Genomic DNA, 16,938 nt, shown 5'->3' with positions numbered 1-16,938 from the left:
GAGTGCATAAACCAGGAGTAACTCCTTGCATCACCAGGTATGACCCAAAAAGCAAAAAAAAAAAAAAAAAGTTGAAAAATAAAAAAAATAGTCTTTGATCACCTCCCATTGTGGCTCAAATGGAACCAAAAAAAAAAAAAATGAAAGAAATCTGCAAACTTTAGAGACTGGTGCTGTTGTGGAGATCCCCATAGCCCTCAGATCACCAGTAATCCACAGTTTATTCAGTGGTCAACACCTATTTGTTGAATCGTAGGCATGGGGTCACTATGGTGAATAAAACAGATGTAGTTTCTTCTCTCAGATGGAGTCACAGACTGCCCTGTCTCTGTGCATATAGGATTGCTGACCCCTCTTTTCTTCTATAGGCAGCAATCTTCACGAACCAATTCTAACCCCTTGAAAGACCATTGCTTCAGGGGTTAAAGGGAACCTGATCATTATCTCACCTGCCTGAGGGTCCTGTCCCTAATCACCTCATACAGATTCTCTCTCTCTCTCTCTCTCTCTCTCTCTCTCTCTCTCTCTCTCTCTCTCTCTCTGTGTTCTTTCTCTCCTGTGTGTCTGTGTTTGTGTGTAAAATCTCTCTATTCCTTCTTACTCATTTTACTAGGTTTTATAGTTGAAGAAACTAGTCCAGATGAAAACTAGTCAAGACAAAAGGAGAACGTTTCCTTTAGTACCATAACTCATCATGGAACAAAATTTCTTCTTTTATTTAGTAGCTTTAGTCTAAACACTGGAAAAATATTGATGAAGTTATATATGGCTAGAGTGCCAATTTACCTTGGTTTTCCTATTCTATCACCATCACTAGTGGTCTGTGTGACCTCAGGCTACTAAACATCCCCAAACCATCTTTCTCCAGCTGAAAATAAAGTTGGCTCATGTGACTGATGACTATCTTCCATTTGAACTGTGAAGTGCCAAGATACTAAAATTCTACTTCCTGGGGATTTAAAATTATACCAGATCATGATCACGACCATCCTGTTGTTCATCCATTGCCTCGAGCAGGCCCCAGTAAAGTCTCCTTCGTCCTAGCCCTGAGATTTTTTTAAAAAGTGCCCTATTCAAGGCTCTTTCAGGGGTAGGAGAATGAGACCCATCATTGTTACTGGTGTTCGGACTGTTGGGTATGCCACGGGGAGTTTGCCAGACTCTGCTGTGTGGGCAGGTTACATTCAGTAGCCTGCCAGTTTGTCCAAAGTAGGAATGGGATAATAAGATGTCACAATAAGATGTCGCGCGCTTCCGGGAGCTGGGTTTTACAGTCTCTGAGTCTTGGCCGTTGATGGGATTACATGGCACCAGGGGGCCAGTTGGTAGGTGTGACCCCTGCCTACTAGAATTTGGAGGATCTAGGTGGAGGATGCTCAGCCCCTATCCCAGCAGGCTTGGAGAGCTCAGCCCCAGGACCCGCATGCCTTTGTTCCTCAGCTGGTACCTTCATGCGTGTGGAGAGTGGTCTCAGCATGGTGATGGAACCAGCCACCTAAAATTATATAATATAATCTAATACCTTAGTAATTGGAAAATAAATATAATGCCTATCTAATTTTCATTGACATTCTTCAAAGATATAGGACAAATGTTATATAAGTTCATATGAAGCTACAAATCACTTCAAATATCTTAAGCCCTGGCAACCATCCCCACCTCCCCCAGCTACCACAATGTTGACTCACGCCCCAGCCCTGTTCTACTGCTTCCCTACTAAATCTTCCAAGACACACAGGTCACAAAGCTAAAATTAATGGAAAAACCAATCCTCATGGATGAAAACTCTGCGACCACACTTGGATGTGGCTCCATCGGCACCCCATCAGCTCTACTGCTTTACAAATATTCTCTGCAGAGATGCCAAACTCCAATAAAATAAAATAAAATAAAATAAAAAACACCAAAAAAATTCAGTTAAAAATAATTTCTAGCCTGGTGTCCAGGATAGAACTCTGGGTCTTTGTGGAGTTGGGGTGGTAGCCTCCCTCCATTCTTATATTTCTAGAAGCCCTGGCAGCCACACCAACCTCCCACAGTCACTGTCTCATTGGCCAAGGCCATATATACTAATGTCTCTGGGCGGTGCCAATTCCTTCTAACTAATTCATCAATACTGAAATTCCAGTAGGAGCACACCAAATTAGATGGGAAAGCAACATAGAAACCAGCTAAACTCAACCAACAACAAAAAAAAAGAATACAGAAGGCTCAACTAGCAACAAGCAACTTAATAAATTCTCAGCCAAGGACCTTGTGAACAGCTATGGATGAGAACTGAAAGTTGAAAGTAGGGAAAGGGATATACCTTCCCTACAGATAGCCTGTCAGTACCTGTATCGCATGCAAACTGTAATACCCAGAAGGGAGGGAGGGAGGGAGGGAGGGGGGGGGGGGAGAGAGAGAGAGAGAGAGAGAGAGAGAGAGAGAGAGAGAGAGAGAGAGAGAGAACCTGCCATAGAGACTTCCGGGTGGGGGTGGGGGATGGGTTTGGTGGCCAGAGGGAAACTGGGGACATTGGTGAGTAGGAAATATACACTGGTGGATAAATAGATATTAGAACAGTCTATGACTGAAACCCAATCATGAACAACTTAGCAACGATGTATCTCAAGGTTATTCAATAATAAAACATTTTAAAAGAACCCTGTGATGAGATATAATCATTTTCATATACGAATTTACTTTTTATACTTAACAATTTTAATATTGATGCTTTGTTCTCTGACCAATAGCAACTCTAGAATTGTATCAACAGTTGTGGCTTTTGTCTACATTAAATTAGGTCACAGTCCTCCCATTATTCATCGATTTGCTCGAGCGGGCCCAGTAACATCTCCACCGTGAGACTTGTTGTTACTGTGTCTGGCATATCGAATATGTCATGGGGAGCTTGCCAGGCTCTGCCGTGCGGGCGAGATACTCTCGGTAGCTTGCCGGGCTCTCCGAGAGGGGCGGAGGAATCGAACTCAGGTCGGCCATATTGGACGCTTGCAAGGCAAACGCCTTACCCACTGTGCTATCACTCCAGCCCTACATTAAATTAAAATATTTAAAACAGATTTTATGTAAATACTTTTTAAAAAGCATATCACCTTATGGAGGATGGGGTAGGAGACATTGGGACAGTGGTGGCGTGAAGCTGACACTCTGGTAATGGGTATGGTGATGGGATGTCAAATGCATAAAGTTCTGCCATTATAAATATTGTAAACAACAGCACCTAAAATAAAATTTAAAAATTCAGGCATATAAATGTGAATGATCACAACACTATGCAGCATCCTCCCGGGAACAGAGAGATTTGGGTATCATGACAAAGATCTGATAAAATTATAATCATCCTAAGAGATGAGAAGATGATTCTTTTTGTATTTCTTTGGCTTACAGCTAAAACAGTCTAGCAGACAACTAAAAAAATTAGGGTGATTTAGGTTACTGCTCTTGTTGTATGTCAAGATAGACTAATTCTGTCTGTAATGACAGAATTTGTGACACCCAACTCCTAATTTCTTGATAACTACTGTCATTCACTGCCCTCTAGTGTTAATCAAACTCATTTTACAAGTAATATTTTTCTAAATTCCTTTCCCAGCCCTATGTACTCAGAATAAATTGGAGAATTAGAGTATGCAAGTCCTATCTCTTGAACATGCAGCTTGATGTGGTGACACCTGAGTCCTGAAATGCCCAGTTGTGTTTCCTGCACACTCAGCCAGAACACAGAGCTCTGTTCATCAGCGCCATCTCTGTTCTGTAATTGCTACTCTCCTTTTTTCCCTGAACTTTTTCAAGGGCCATAACCTGGTAATTCTGCTGACAGAAAGTATGCAGATGAAAGAGAACATTTAAAACTTACAAATAAAGCGGGCAGATGACAAGGAAGAATATTTCTTCATTGCATATGAATATAAACTTTCACTTTAGTGGAATTTAAATCAAGAGAAACTTCAACTTTATATGAAATACTTAAGTTTCGGGACTAGAACGATAGCACAGCAGGTAGGACATTTGCCTTGCATGCTGCTGACCTGGGTTCGATCCCCAGCATCCTATATGGTCCCCGAGCACCACCAGGAGTAATTTCTGAGTGCAGAGCCAGGAGCATTCCCGGGTGTGACCTCCCCCACAAAAATTTTTCAACAGTTCTGAAAGATTTTCTAAGAACCAACTAAAAATTATTAAGGTAACAAGTATTCTTTTATGTTTGTCTTACAACTATAGAAATTTTACCTCTGGGCATGTACATAAACAATATATATATATATATATATATGTCTAGTTATACATGCAGGCTGTAAGTATATTTCTGGACCTTTACTTCATATGTATCCATGTATTTGTTCATATCTCCACTTAATCATATAAAACTCTGATTATAATTATTTTTATGAATTTGTTAAAAAGCAAAAAATATGCAACTGAATACTAAATAGACTATTCAGAAATAAAATGCAAAGAAGATGATTCATAATTTATATCATCTTCATTTATTAAAGACCATATTAAAGATTCTAATTTTATCAAGGTGTTTTTGATAAACACCTTGCAGGACTCTTAATGAAATGAAGATGAAGCAAGTTTCAAATCACATTTAACAAAGGATAAAATATATTGCAGGAGGATGAATTAATTTCCGTATGTAGTGATAGAAGAAGGAATTCAACATTTGGTAGAGAGGTTTGTCACATTGCTAAGGGAAACTCCCTAATCTGGTCACTTTATTCAATCATTCTTATCTTCCCACTTTCAGTTTCCTGGTGATGCTTATTTCTACTTTGCATCCAAACTCTTTTATGGCGAGGTTAGCATTTCTTTGAACTTCTGACATATCTGAAAGGCTGTTTTGAATCTAACTGCTTGAGAGTGGAATTTGATTTTGAACACTAGTGATAATATTTTATAAAGTTTTTTTTGAGGGGGAATGGTCTGCGGGGTGCAAATTGAACAATCCTCAAGTCTTAAAACTGGTCCTGTGCTCAGAGAATACCCCTGGTGGTGCTCTGGGGATCATACACCGTGATGGGGCTATAACTTTGAAAGGAATTTGCAAGACAAGTGCTCTACCCACTGTCCTCTCTCTCCTGCTCATCAATGATATTTTTAATGAAGAACCTAGCTAGCATACCACGTAAAGTTGCTGACAAGCAAAAACAAAGATACTGTACTTTGAGCTAAATAAAACACATGGGTTTTGGGAAATCATAATCTTAAAAATATAAAGAATAACACAAAAATGTTGAAAATACATATGAAAAAGAAGACTCAAACTCAACCAGTTTCATGAATCTGATTCTTCTACTTGGTGATGGAGAGTTTTCAAAAATTCTGCACGTCCTGCATCCCTTCACTTCGCTATTGTTGCCATTGTGGGTGTTGGTCAGGCTGCTTTTAGTGTTCTAACACTTTGATTGCAGGGATTACATACTGCTGTGGAGCTGAGAACTCCAAATGGAGGCATCACGAGGATCAACTTGGCATGTGGGGTGACTGACGGAACTCACTGCAGCTGCTTCATGCCCACTAAAGAGAAACTCTATTGTTATACCTGGGTTTGAGGTTTCCTTATGCAGAGAGCTCAGTTCCACACGAGAGAATGCAAAAGCAAAGGGATCTTGATTGCTAGCTCTAGCTAGGGTCCAAGTCTCATCCAACACAGTGGAGCAATGGAGTGATTTATTTATTTATTTATTTATTTTTTTATTTTTTTGCATTTTGGGTCACACCTGATGATGCACAGGGGTTACTCCTGGCTCTGCACTCAGGAATTACTCCTGGCAGTGCTCAGGGGACCATATGGGATTCTGGTGGCCACGTGCAAGGCAAACACCCTACCTGCTGAGCTATCCCTCCAGCCCCCACAGCAGAGTCTTGACAAGGACCCTGACTCTAATTCTCAGGCGGTTTATATATGTTTTGGTTACATGAACATTACAATGTCTGTTACAGCACAGTTTTTCCAATAACTAATAGTTTTTTCTTAATATGGCTGGGTGCTGGGTGCGGGGTGCTTGCTGATTAGTCCCAACCACCTACTAGGCTTGGAAACTTTCTATTTAGGTTGCAGTAGGTTGCCCCTGCCTGTGGTCTCAGGGTGTTACTTTCGTTTGTACCATGCCCATCCTCCAGGAAATGGAAACTTGGGCCTGGCTGGTTTCTTAGTTTAGCAAAGACCTGATCTGGCATTTCTCTTATCCTCACATCTATCACTGAGTTATTTCCACGTTAAAACTTACTCTTACGTTGTACCAGACTGATGATAGTACAACACTTGCCTTGCATAGCTGACCTGGATTCCATCTGAGGCAGCCCATATGCTCCCCCCATTCTGCCGGGAGTGATGACAAGGTGCAGAAACAGAAGCAGGCCCTAAGTACAGCCAAATGTGGCTGGGAAAGAACCAAAAATCAAAACAGATACCACCACCCTCCCATTTTTTGATTTGGGGGCCACCCTCTGTGGTCCTCAGGACTTACTTATGGTAGACTTGAGGAATCCCATGAGATGCACTCAAAGGTCACTCTCGATGGGCTCAGGGAGCCATATGCCGTGCCAGGGATTGACCCCTGCCCTGCCGTGTGCAAGGCAAGCGTCTTACCTGCTTTACTCTTGCTCCAGCCCACACCATCCCTTTGGGGCTGTGGAATCCTGGCTAGGAACTAGGGTTTTGCTGATAAATATTTGACAGCTAGCCGTCCAGGAGGGGGAAAACAACCTTGATGGGTGTTACATCCCCAAGCCCCAAGAAAAACACATTACAATACTTTGTTTCAACTAAGTTCTGGTTTCCTCATGTAGGATCTGCATCTGTTTTTCTCTTAGCTGTAACCCCAATCCCCAGGACAGGCCTAGAGAGGAGTAGGTGATCATAAACGTGTGTCAATTGAATCCAGAAGAATGCATATGACACAAACACGTGTGTTTATCATAGACTTCCACATTTATTTCACCTTTTCTTCCAAACTATCCCTTAACACTGATTAGTCAAGTTTTATCCCCAATGAATACATAGGTGAGGAAACAGAAATTCAAAAATGTGCTTCATTAAGGATCTGCTTTTCTTTATCTTAATAAGCCTATTTGCCCAGCATGTTAGCCCAAAATGTTTTTCTTAGATGGCAAATTCTGAAAGATGTTAATATTATGTGGCAAAAAAAAAATCCTTTGAAAAATGTATTGAAAGTAGTAAATATAATTTTTTAAAAAGTGAATTGACTTATTCACTATAGGCTTTATCAATATTCATCTAATGTGTGTATGTGTACCTGGAATGGTGGTAAAATTTTTAATATTTCTCATATTCGATCATCTTTTCCAAAATTATATATGCACGGGTAAAGTAGGTACAAACCAATGCTTGACTCTGAGCGGTGCTCACAGTTTGTAAAGTGCTTAAAATGCAGATTCTGCTCTAGTGAGGTCTAAGATGAGGTCTTAGATTTTGCAATTCTAATGAGTTCCCTGGAGGTACTTTACCACACTTAAACTAGAAAGATCTTAGATCATCCTAGAGTCGAGAAGAAATAGTTGGCATGGCAGCCAGAGAGTTAATGAAAGCACTGAAGCATATCCTGGTCACCACTGGGGCCAGTTGTTGAAACTGTTTAAAATGTGCCTCTTGGAAGGTGTTTGGTAAAGTATGTTGAAACAGCTTAAACAGAGAGGGTCTTGGAGATAAGACACAGAGACAGTTCAATAGCTCTTCGGCTGCTAAGGAAGCTTCATTTTGTTATTAAGCTCCAGATAAAAGAGGAAGGAAGGAAGTCAGGCCAGTATTTTTTTTTCAGGATACAGAACACCTTTATTACTAAAAAGAAACATTACTATAATTTATCAGGAGATGTTTGATATTAGTTTTATTCAGTAACCAAATTGCTTTGTATATCAAAATGTCAGTTCTTGTTACATATAAGTAACATTCTTCTACCCTGGTACAATTTACATTTCTTTTTTTTTAATTTATTTTAATTTTTATTAGTGAGACACCATGAGGTACAGTTGTAGACTTACAAATTTTTGTGTTTGGGTTTCAATTATACAATGACTTAGTACCCATCCCTCCACCAGTGCCCATTTTCCACCACCACTGATCCCAGTATCCCTCCCACCCATCCCCCCCACACCACCCTGCCTCTGTGGCAGGGCATTCCCTTTTGTTCTCTCTCTCCTTTTGGGTGCTGTGGTTTGCAAAAGAGGCATTGAGTGGCAATCATGTTCAGTCTATAGTCCACTTTCAGCATGCTTCTCCCATCCTGGGAGGATCCTTCCAGCAGCCTTTATTTGGTGTTCCCTTCTCTATCTGAGCTGTCAGGCCAGTATTTATTTCGATTAATCTTCTGTTTTCTCCCTCCACCTCACAAACTCAAATTCCATGGGTTAGGAATTTTAAAAAATTGTTAATTAACACAAATTGGACAGAAATATAAAAAATTGAATGGGAAAAAGGTGGACTGATATTTGAAAAAAACAAAACAAAGAGGTTAGTCGTGTGCCAGATGAGGCAGTTACACTGCAATCAATATTTTAAAGGTGTTATAATGCCCTCATCTCACAAAGACTCAGTTTCTGATCAAGACCTGCTCTATTTGAGAGCTTTATTTTAGCACCTGTGAGACTGGCAGCTACTATCTCTACTGGCTGACCTGGGTCACAGACTCTTCTCTCCTGGCAACTGTTTAATGACCTTTGTGGGTCACACGATTCATAAATGTAGGGCAGGGATTAGGCTAATGGAGGTCTGATAAGATTCTCTTGCAATATTTCTATCAATAATTCATTTCTACCAATTATAGCTTGACACATTTAGATAACTTATTTGAAACAAAAAGGGTTTGTAATACGTGACTTCCTCGTAGATCAAAACCTTATCAGTGCAAGGCAATAGTTTTACTCAATTTTTTAATTTTTCTTTGAGACTTTTATGTTCATTTTGTCACTTGTTTATATTTTTAGATTTATTTCTGCTCATCTTTGTGTTAGTTTAGACTCCCTAGTAATGCCTTTTTAAATCCAAATGAAATTAGTTTGCCTTTTTTGGATATTTAGACTTTCTATTAAAGTTGCGTGGTTTTATATTATTTTTAGTCTTGTTTGTCTTTATTTTTCTCTCTTTCTTGTGCTTACTTATATTGCTTTCTTATGAAGAGTATTGATTTAATTCATTCTCCTTAATTTGCAGTTAATTTTCATTTACTTATTTATTTTAAATTTATTTATTTTTCTTTTTTGGGGGGAACCATAACCACCATGCTCAGGGCTTACTCTTGGTTCTCTGCTGAGGGATCACTTCTGGAGACCCAAGAGGATACATGGGGTTCTGAGGATCAAACCAGGGTCAACATTTGTGCAAGGCAAGAAGAGCCTTTCTTGATCTGCTATCTTGCTGGCCCTAAGTGTAAATTTTAAGAAAAAATATGTAACCTTAATCATTTAAATAATTTTTAAGAAGATACTTTCAAATATTATATACAAAATAGTTTTTTTTAATTTGGACCACACTGAGTAGCACTTGGCTTATTCCTGCCTCTGTGCTCAGGAATCACTCCTGGTAGTACTATATGGGATGCCATGGATCAACCCAGATCGGCCATGAGCAATGCAACTGTCCTACCAGCTGTACTGTCACTCTGACCCCAAGAGAGTTGACTTATTAGAGTGCTTGCATGAAAAGGTAGAGCTGAAATCATATTTTTACTTCTGTTGCCTTACACATTGTTCTTTGAAGGTAATAATGCTATGTCCCGGGAAGGGAGGTTCACACTGACCAGACCAGACGTGAGGATGCAAATGCAAGGCCCCTTTATTGCTAACTCCAACTAGAGTCCAAGCTCATCCAGAGCAGTGGAGTCTTGGCAAGAACCCCTACTCTGAATTCTGAGTGGCTTATATAGATTTTGGTTACATAACAGGAACTGACAATATGTTTCCAATTTTGGTCCCAGTCCTGTCCTGTGACTCGTCTTCATTGTCTGCCTCCACCTGGCTGGGCACCACTGCCCATTCCCTCTATTCTGATAGGCTGTTGCCAAGGGTCGATTTATCTGCCCAGGCTGATACTGTTTTCTGAGAAGTCAGGACTTTCTGATGGGGGAAATCGAAACTTAGGCCTGTTCAGTTTCGGTCTTAAAGTGGAGCCTGTCATGGCACCATTTCAAACTTACAGTAATAGCTACTGAATGACTAAGTGGTGACTTTATATTTTAAACTAAAAAAGAAATTATAATTTATCCATTTTTCTTGTGTTATTTCAATTGAATCACAGTGAGATACACAGCTACAATGATGTTAATGATTAGTTTCCATCAGACGATGTTCTAACACCCTTCTCCTCACCTGCGCACTTTCCCACTACCAATATCCTCAGTTTCCCTTCAGTCCACCGCCCCTACAGCCTGTCTGTATGGAAGACAGTTCTCTCTTCCTCACTCTTATTTTCCTTTAAGGACTGTGCTCTTGCAATATTGTTAATGAAAGGGTATCATACATATCACCTTACCTCCTTTCTCCTTTCTCCTTTCAGCACGCAGTTTTTGTCCTGAGTGATCATCTTCAACTATCATTGTAATATGGTCCCTTCGCTTTCCTTACTGCATTCCTCCTCCCCCTTTGTGGCTAGCTTTCTTTTTTTAAAGTTAATATTATTATTACTATTTATTTTATTTTATTTTATTTTTTGGGGTCACACCCAGCAATGCACAGGGGTTACTCCTGGCTCTGCACTCAGGAATTACTCCTGGCGGTGCTCAGGGGACCATATGGGATGCTGGGAATCGAATCCGGGTTGGCCGCGCGCAAGGCAAACGCCCTATCCGCTGTGCTATCAATCCAGCCCCTTTTGTGGCTAGCTTTCTACCATGGAACAGTCCTCCTGCCTCTTGTTTCAACAGTATTTTGGTTCTCACACATTACGGGTTTTGTTGTTGCTGTTGTTGTTGTTGTTGTTATTGTTGTTAGTTGGTCTAGTCCCTTTTAGAGAGCCCGGCAATCTACCTAGAGTATCCTGCCCGCATAACAGAGCCTGGCAAGCTCCCTGTGGCACATTCAATATGCCAAAAACAGTAACAAGTCTCACGATAGAGACATTACTGGTGCCCACTTGAACAAACTGATGAACAACAGGAGGACAGTGCAACAGTACTGCAGTGCTAGTTTGTTTAATGCCCTGCAAATGAGTGCAGTTATTCTGTCTGTCTGTCTGTCTGTCTGTCTGTCTGTCTGTCTCTCTCTCTCTCCCAGAATCATTTCACTCAGCATGATACATTTCTTTTTGAATCATGCATAAACAAATTCATGACTTCATTTTTCCTAGCACCTCTGTACTGTTCCATTGTGCAGATGTACCACAGTTTTCAATGAAACATTCCTGTTTAATTCCAAAGTATCTGATACCTGTCTAAATAAAATTTTGAATTAGAATGTTTTTTACCCATTTTATTTGTGTTACTTAAAATATACTGCTTTATTTTATTTTATTATTTCATCATTGGTCTGCAATGCTACAGAACTTCAGAAACACAACTTAACTCAAGTGTGCCACTTAAATAATATTTATGTTTAAAATACTATCTTCTCGTACTGAGATATAGTACAGGAGTTACAGCACTTGTTTTGCATGCTGCCTACCAATCCCTGGAACGACAATACAATCCCATAAAAGTTGTATACTTGTTATATTTAAGTCAATGATCCATATTTGATTTTTATATGCAATGTTTAGTTAATTTTTGTTATCACAATTCTGTTTTATTTTATATACATACATGAATTTTTTTCTTTCTCTTATTGTTTACTTCTATTTTCACAAGAATAAGTTTATATCTCTGTAGAACATACCAAACCCATTGTCAAGATCTCTTTCATTGTGGTATTAAAAGAGAACATAGTAGGAACCGGAGCAATAGTACAGAGGATAGGGCACTTGCCTTGAACTTGACTGAAACTGTTTCCATTCCCAGTACCCCATATGTCCCCATGAGCCCCTCCAGGACTGATTGTTGAGTGAAGAGTTAGGAGCAAACTCTGAGCACCCACTGGCAGATATTTTCCAAGATATAACCCCCTCCCCCCACAAAACTCAATAACAAAAACAGCTCCATCAAAAATATTGAGAGGAATTTAACAGACACTTCCATAAAAAATGATATACAGATACTCAATAAGCATATGATAACAGATCTCTGATTATATGGGAAGTGCAAATCAAAATGACAGTGAGATATCACTTCATACTATTAAAAATGGCCTATTTGAAAGATGAAGTCATGAAATTTGCTTATAAGTGAACAGTCATGGAGAGTATCATGCTAAGTGAAATGAGTCAGAAAGAGAGGGGCAGACATAGAATGACTGCACTCATTTGTGGAATATAAAATAACATAATATGAGACTGACAACCAAGGACAGTAGAGACAAGAGCTAGGAATATTGCTCCATAGTTGTAAATTTGTCTAATGAGCTGGAGAAGAAGGCAGCTGGAATAGAGAAGGGATCACTAAGTCAACAACGGTTGGAGGGATTGCTCGGGATGGAAGATGTGTACTGAAAGTAGATAAAGGACCAAACGTGATAGCCTTTCAGTATCTATGTTGAAAACCATATTGCCCAGAAGTAGAGAGAGAGTATGGGGGAAATATGGGAGTAATACTAGAGGAATAGAGGCAGAGGGAAGTTTAGGATGCAGGGAGGATACTAAGGGCATTGGTGGTAGAAAATGTGCACTGGTGGAGGGATGGGTGTTCGATCATTATATGACTGAACTCAAACATGAAAGCTTTGTAACTGTATCTCACAGAGATTGAGTTTAAAAAAATAAATCAATTTTTTAAAAAAGAATGGCCTAGTTGAAAAAGTCTGTAAATAAGTACTTTCAGGGTGTGGTAAAAAGGAGCTATCATTCACATTTGGTGGGTTCGTTGTCTAGTTTAGCTTTATGAAAAACAGTATGAATATGTCTCAAAAATGAACAACAGAACTTTCATATGACATAGTGATTATGCCCCTTATCCCACTGTCAAAAACAGAAAAAAATGTGCTTGAAAAGAAATATTGTACACTGATATCCATCAAAGCTCAATTCTGTATAAGTAAGCACTATTATGTGTGAATAAGGAATAGCTAGAAACAAAACAAATGCTTAAGAGTATAAAGTGGATAAAGTTGTGGTATATGTACACAATGGATTACTAATCAGCAATCAGAAAAGAAAGTCTTGAACTTTTCTGCAACTTGGAAAGGACTGGAGGGTATCATAAGATAGTGGGAGAAGGCTAAGCACTTGATGATCTCATTAACATGTTATCTACAGAGAAAAAAAAGCCAGAGAACAGCATGTAAGTGAATCTTTGGCCTCTGACAACAGAACTGAGGTTACCAAGCAGAAGGGGAGGCAGAAAAGAAGCCGGCAGCCTAAAAGTGATGTAAGGAATTGAGGGAAGGATTTGGGTTCTTTGGTGATCTTGGAATTACAGTAATTTTGTACTCCAAAATAATAAACATTAATACTATCATAAATCATGTTAAATAAAAGTAAAAGATAAACCTGAGAGTAAATCCATATAATGTGGTCAATGATGATATTTGAAAGGATAATGCTTATTTCTAGGCACCTTTTAAATCTCATTGCCTTTATTTTATTTTCCTGTTTATTGTACCTCTTAGAAAAATGTAACATTTATTTTTTTAATAGGTAGGACCATTTGACTTCAACTTTACAAACTATAGAGCTCCCATTTGCAGGTGAGTCTGCAACAAGTGAAATTACTTAATGCCTTCTTAGTGGCTAGTCATTAAGAATCCTGCCTTTAGGAAAAATAAATAGATAAACCTCTTTTACAGATGTGATCACAATATAGTGATCTAGAAGTGGGGGTACAAACTTTGGTGAACGAATCTCTCTAGGCTCATCACAAGCTAAGTAGTGATACCTATGACTATATGTAATACCTATTTCCTTTAAACAAACACACAAATCAATCTTTTGACCTATATTTGATCCCCAGTGCCAAATATGGTCCTGTGAGTACAGCCAGGAGTGATCCCTAAGCACAGAATAAAGATCAGACCTGGGCACAAACACAAAAACAAAACAAAAAGCTAAATACTTTGTGCTGGAGATCAATTGTAAAATGTCCTATGTGATAGAAATATTTTGGTAAATGGCTTTGCGCATTAAGTATTTAGTAGCATCCCTGGCCTCTGCTATGTGATGTAGCTGCCTCTTTTCTCCCATTTATGAAAACCTGAACATCTCCAGCTGTTGTGTAACGTACCTTGTGGGGAAAATCACCCACTGCCACTCCCATCTTCACTCTCTAACCCTTTTAATCATTCTCTCTCCCTTCTCATTTTCAGAGCCAGCTGAAGTAATTATGACCATCACTTGAAAAAAAAAGACTGCAAATAGAATATAGTAGGTAGTGCAAAGAAGGATCACACAACAATCACTGGGATGGCTTTTTGTGTTTATTATGATCACTGACAAACAAAAATACAGAAGTAGCATGCTATTTATATAGTAAATTCATACACATCTTAAGGTCTGTTAATTTAGGCCTCAATCCAAAGTGTCACCAGGTGTATTGGGAGCAGCAAGCAGGGTGGGGTGGGGCCACTTATTATGGTCAGGAGAGAGAACACATAGGGTTCCATCCACAGGCTCTTCCACACAAAACAGCTAACTAAATGGTGAAATCCAATCTAATGCTTTATTGTCTAATGCATCACATACAACATAAATAGGAAGCATAAATCCAGTATTGACATTTGTGCTGTAGCTTAACCGTCACATTTATTACTACTTATCAGTAAAAGTGTGTGTTCTAGCAAATTAGTTTCTATCATTTAAATAATGAGAGGTAAAGTCCAACAGGAATTATCAGTAGGGGACTTCTTAATACACAGTGACTGGAAGAAAATATGAATGGAGAGAAAGAGACAGTTTACTTTTAGACAAGATGTAAATAACATGATTTTACATGCAGTAGAATCAGAATCAGATTTTTGGGGTGCTTTCTCACTCTTCTCAAATTGGAATTTAGACCAGTAAATTATGTAACTCCCATAAGGTAGTCTTATTGCACATTAGTTAAGGCAACTATTGCTATGGTAACTGATTTTTCTCCTTTACTGCTTTCAACACTGCATTCCACTTGCTATTCCTTTGTTCTAACTGCTCCTTTTTAAACCTGTCTTGAAAAGAATTATGGTTATCATCATCCTCTGTCTCTGAGATGATTTCCATCTTCTGAATGATGAGCTTAATTAGATCATGCTGTTTTTCCACGAGAGATGTAAGATCTTTCAGCCTAGGAGGACATAAGAGATTAATTTAATAATTTTCAGTGAAGCCATTTAGCCCTCTGTGTGCACGAAGGCTGAGGTACTAAAAACATTCGACATCATGAACTGTGCTTAGGTTATTACCTAACAGTAGTCATAATGCTCCTAATAAACATATATTTTTAAAGATCTAGTCATTTCCCTATGGTTGCCCTGTTATCCTATCATGACTAATTTATTTTTATTTTATCTTAAAGATTAAAGACTGTGCACAGAAAGGTTAAGTGGCTCTTCTAAGGTAATATTTAGAAATTAAATGTTGAGTGGTTGAGAAGAGCATAAAATGTAGTTGAGGGCTTGGATGCTGACAATTGAGCCCTTAAGCCCTCATGCAGAATGACTGCACCTTACATAGCTTCCCCAAGGGTTCCTCAAAAATCTCCAAGCTTTTGATGCATGAATTCATATGGCTTGTGAAGAATATAGTATAAGATATACAATAGTAAACTGGCTGATGAATAACTGCAAATAAATTTGATGCTAAATGTCTCAAAATTCTCAACATTCTAACAGTATTATTCAACTAGAGCAGTACTTAATATAGACATCGATAAACAAAATTATGCATTATAACATTGTACTATGTCTAGTTATTTACTAGTTTTAAGTGTCTTAGGCTTGGAAATAGAGCTCCAGGGCTGGAGTATATGCTTTCCATGCAGGAATCCGTATATGATTCTGGACAAAGCATCCTTTCCTGAGCACTGCTTGGAATGACCCAAAAAGGAAAAATGTAAGTTTTAAGTTGATCAAATATTGATAAATGAAAAATTACAAACCTGTATTTCTGCTTCAATATTTCTGTTTCTAAAGCTGTGTCAACATTTGGTATTTCTAGTCTTGCTTCAGGGGCACAAAAGAGATGGCGAAATAAACACTATGGGAAAAAAAAGATTGTTACTTAAGTTGAACTTAATTTAGGAATTGTACATGAATATATACTGCAATAAGTTGTAAAACTGTTCTAACACATATCCTGGCCCCAAAGAGCTCAGTCTGTGAGAGAAATAATCATGCAAAGAGATATACAATAAATATAATATAATAGAGGAAAGTACAAGTTGTACAATTAATATAGGAGACACTGTGAACTGATGCTGATGACCCTGCTTCGATCCCCAGCACAGCATAAATTAGTTCCCTGAGCATCACCAGGAGTTATCCCTGAGCACAGGGCCAGGAGTAAGTCCTGAGCACAGATATATGTGACCACCCTTTTGTCCCCTAAATCAAAAAAAAAAATAAACTATAACCTGAAGTGGTAGATTATTTATAAATAAATTTAACAAAAATTATAGTATATTTTCTTATCAAAATATTCCACCAAAATGGTGGTATCCACACGTGTTAAGAGTTGCTAATTCTGGGGCTGGAGCAATAGCACATTGGGTAGGGCATTTGCTTTGCTCACAGCCAACCCAGGTTCAATTCCCAGCATACCATATGGTCCCCAGAGCACCACCAGGAGTAATTTCTGAGTACAGAGCCAGAGCCAGGAGTAACTCCTGAGCATAGCTGGGTTTGACCCAAAAAGGAAAAAAAAAGAGTTGCTCATTCTTTAAAATTGCTTTGTTCCTGGGGAGGATGGGGGGTGGGAGGGAT

The 16,938-nt window shown here is 38.9% G+C and overlaps 1 protein-coding gene across 1 annotated transcript in view; it reads right to left on the bottom strand.

Moving 5' to 3' along the window:
- Window positions 1-14,994: 14,994 nt before the first annotated feature.
- The window catches only part of TRPA1 (transient receptor potential cation channel subfamily A member 1), a 51,362-nt gene continuing 49,418 nt past the window's right edge, over window positions 14,995-16,938 (bottom strand). Inside the window, exons 26-27 of the mRNA XM_056111223.1 lie at window positions 16,116-16,213; window positions 14,995-15,302 (exon numbers count right to left, since the gene is read on the bottom strand). Coding sequence (XP_055967198.1) covers window positions 15,098-15,302; window positions 16,116-16,213 — 303 coding nt within the window. The 3' untranslated portion in view covers window positions 14,995-15,097. The remainder of the gene's footprint in view (window positions 15,303-16,115; window positions 16,214-16,938) is intronic.

Source organism: Sorex fumeus, unplaced genomic scaffold (genome assembly GCF_029834395.1).
Source record: "Sorex fumeus unplaced genomic scaffold, SorFum_2.1 ptg000002l, whole genome shotgun sequence".
Classification (NCBI taxonomy): domain Eukaryota; kingdom Metazoa; phylum Chordata; class Mammalia; order Eulipotyphla; family Soricidae; genus Sorex; species Sorex fumeus.
This window is presented reverse-complemented; position numbering and strand designations above follow the sequence as displayed.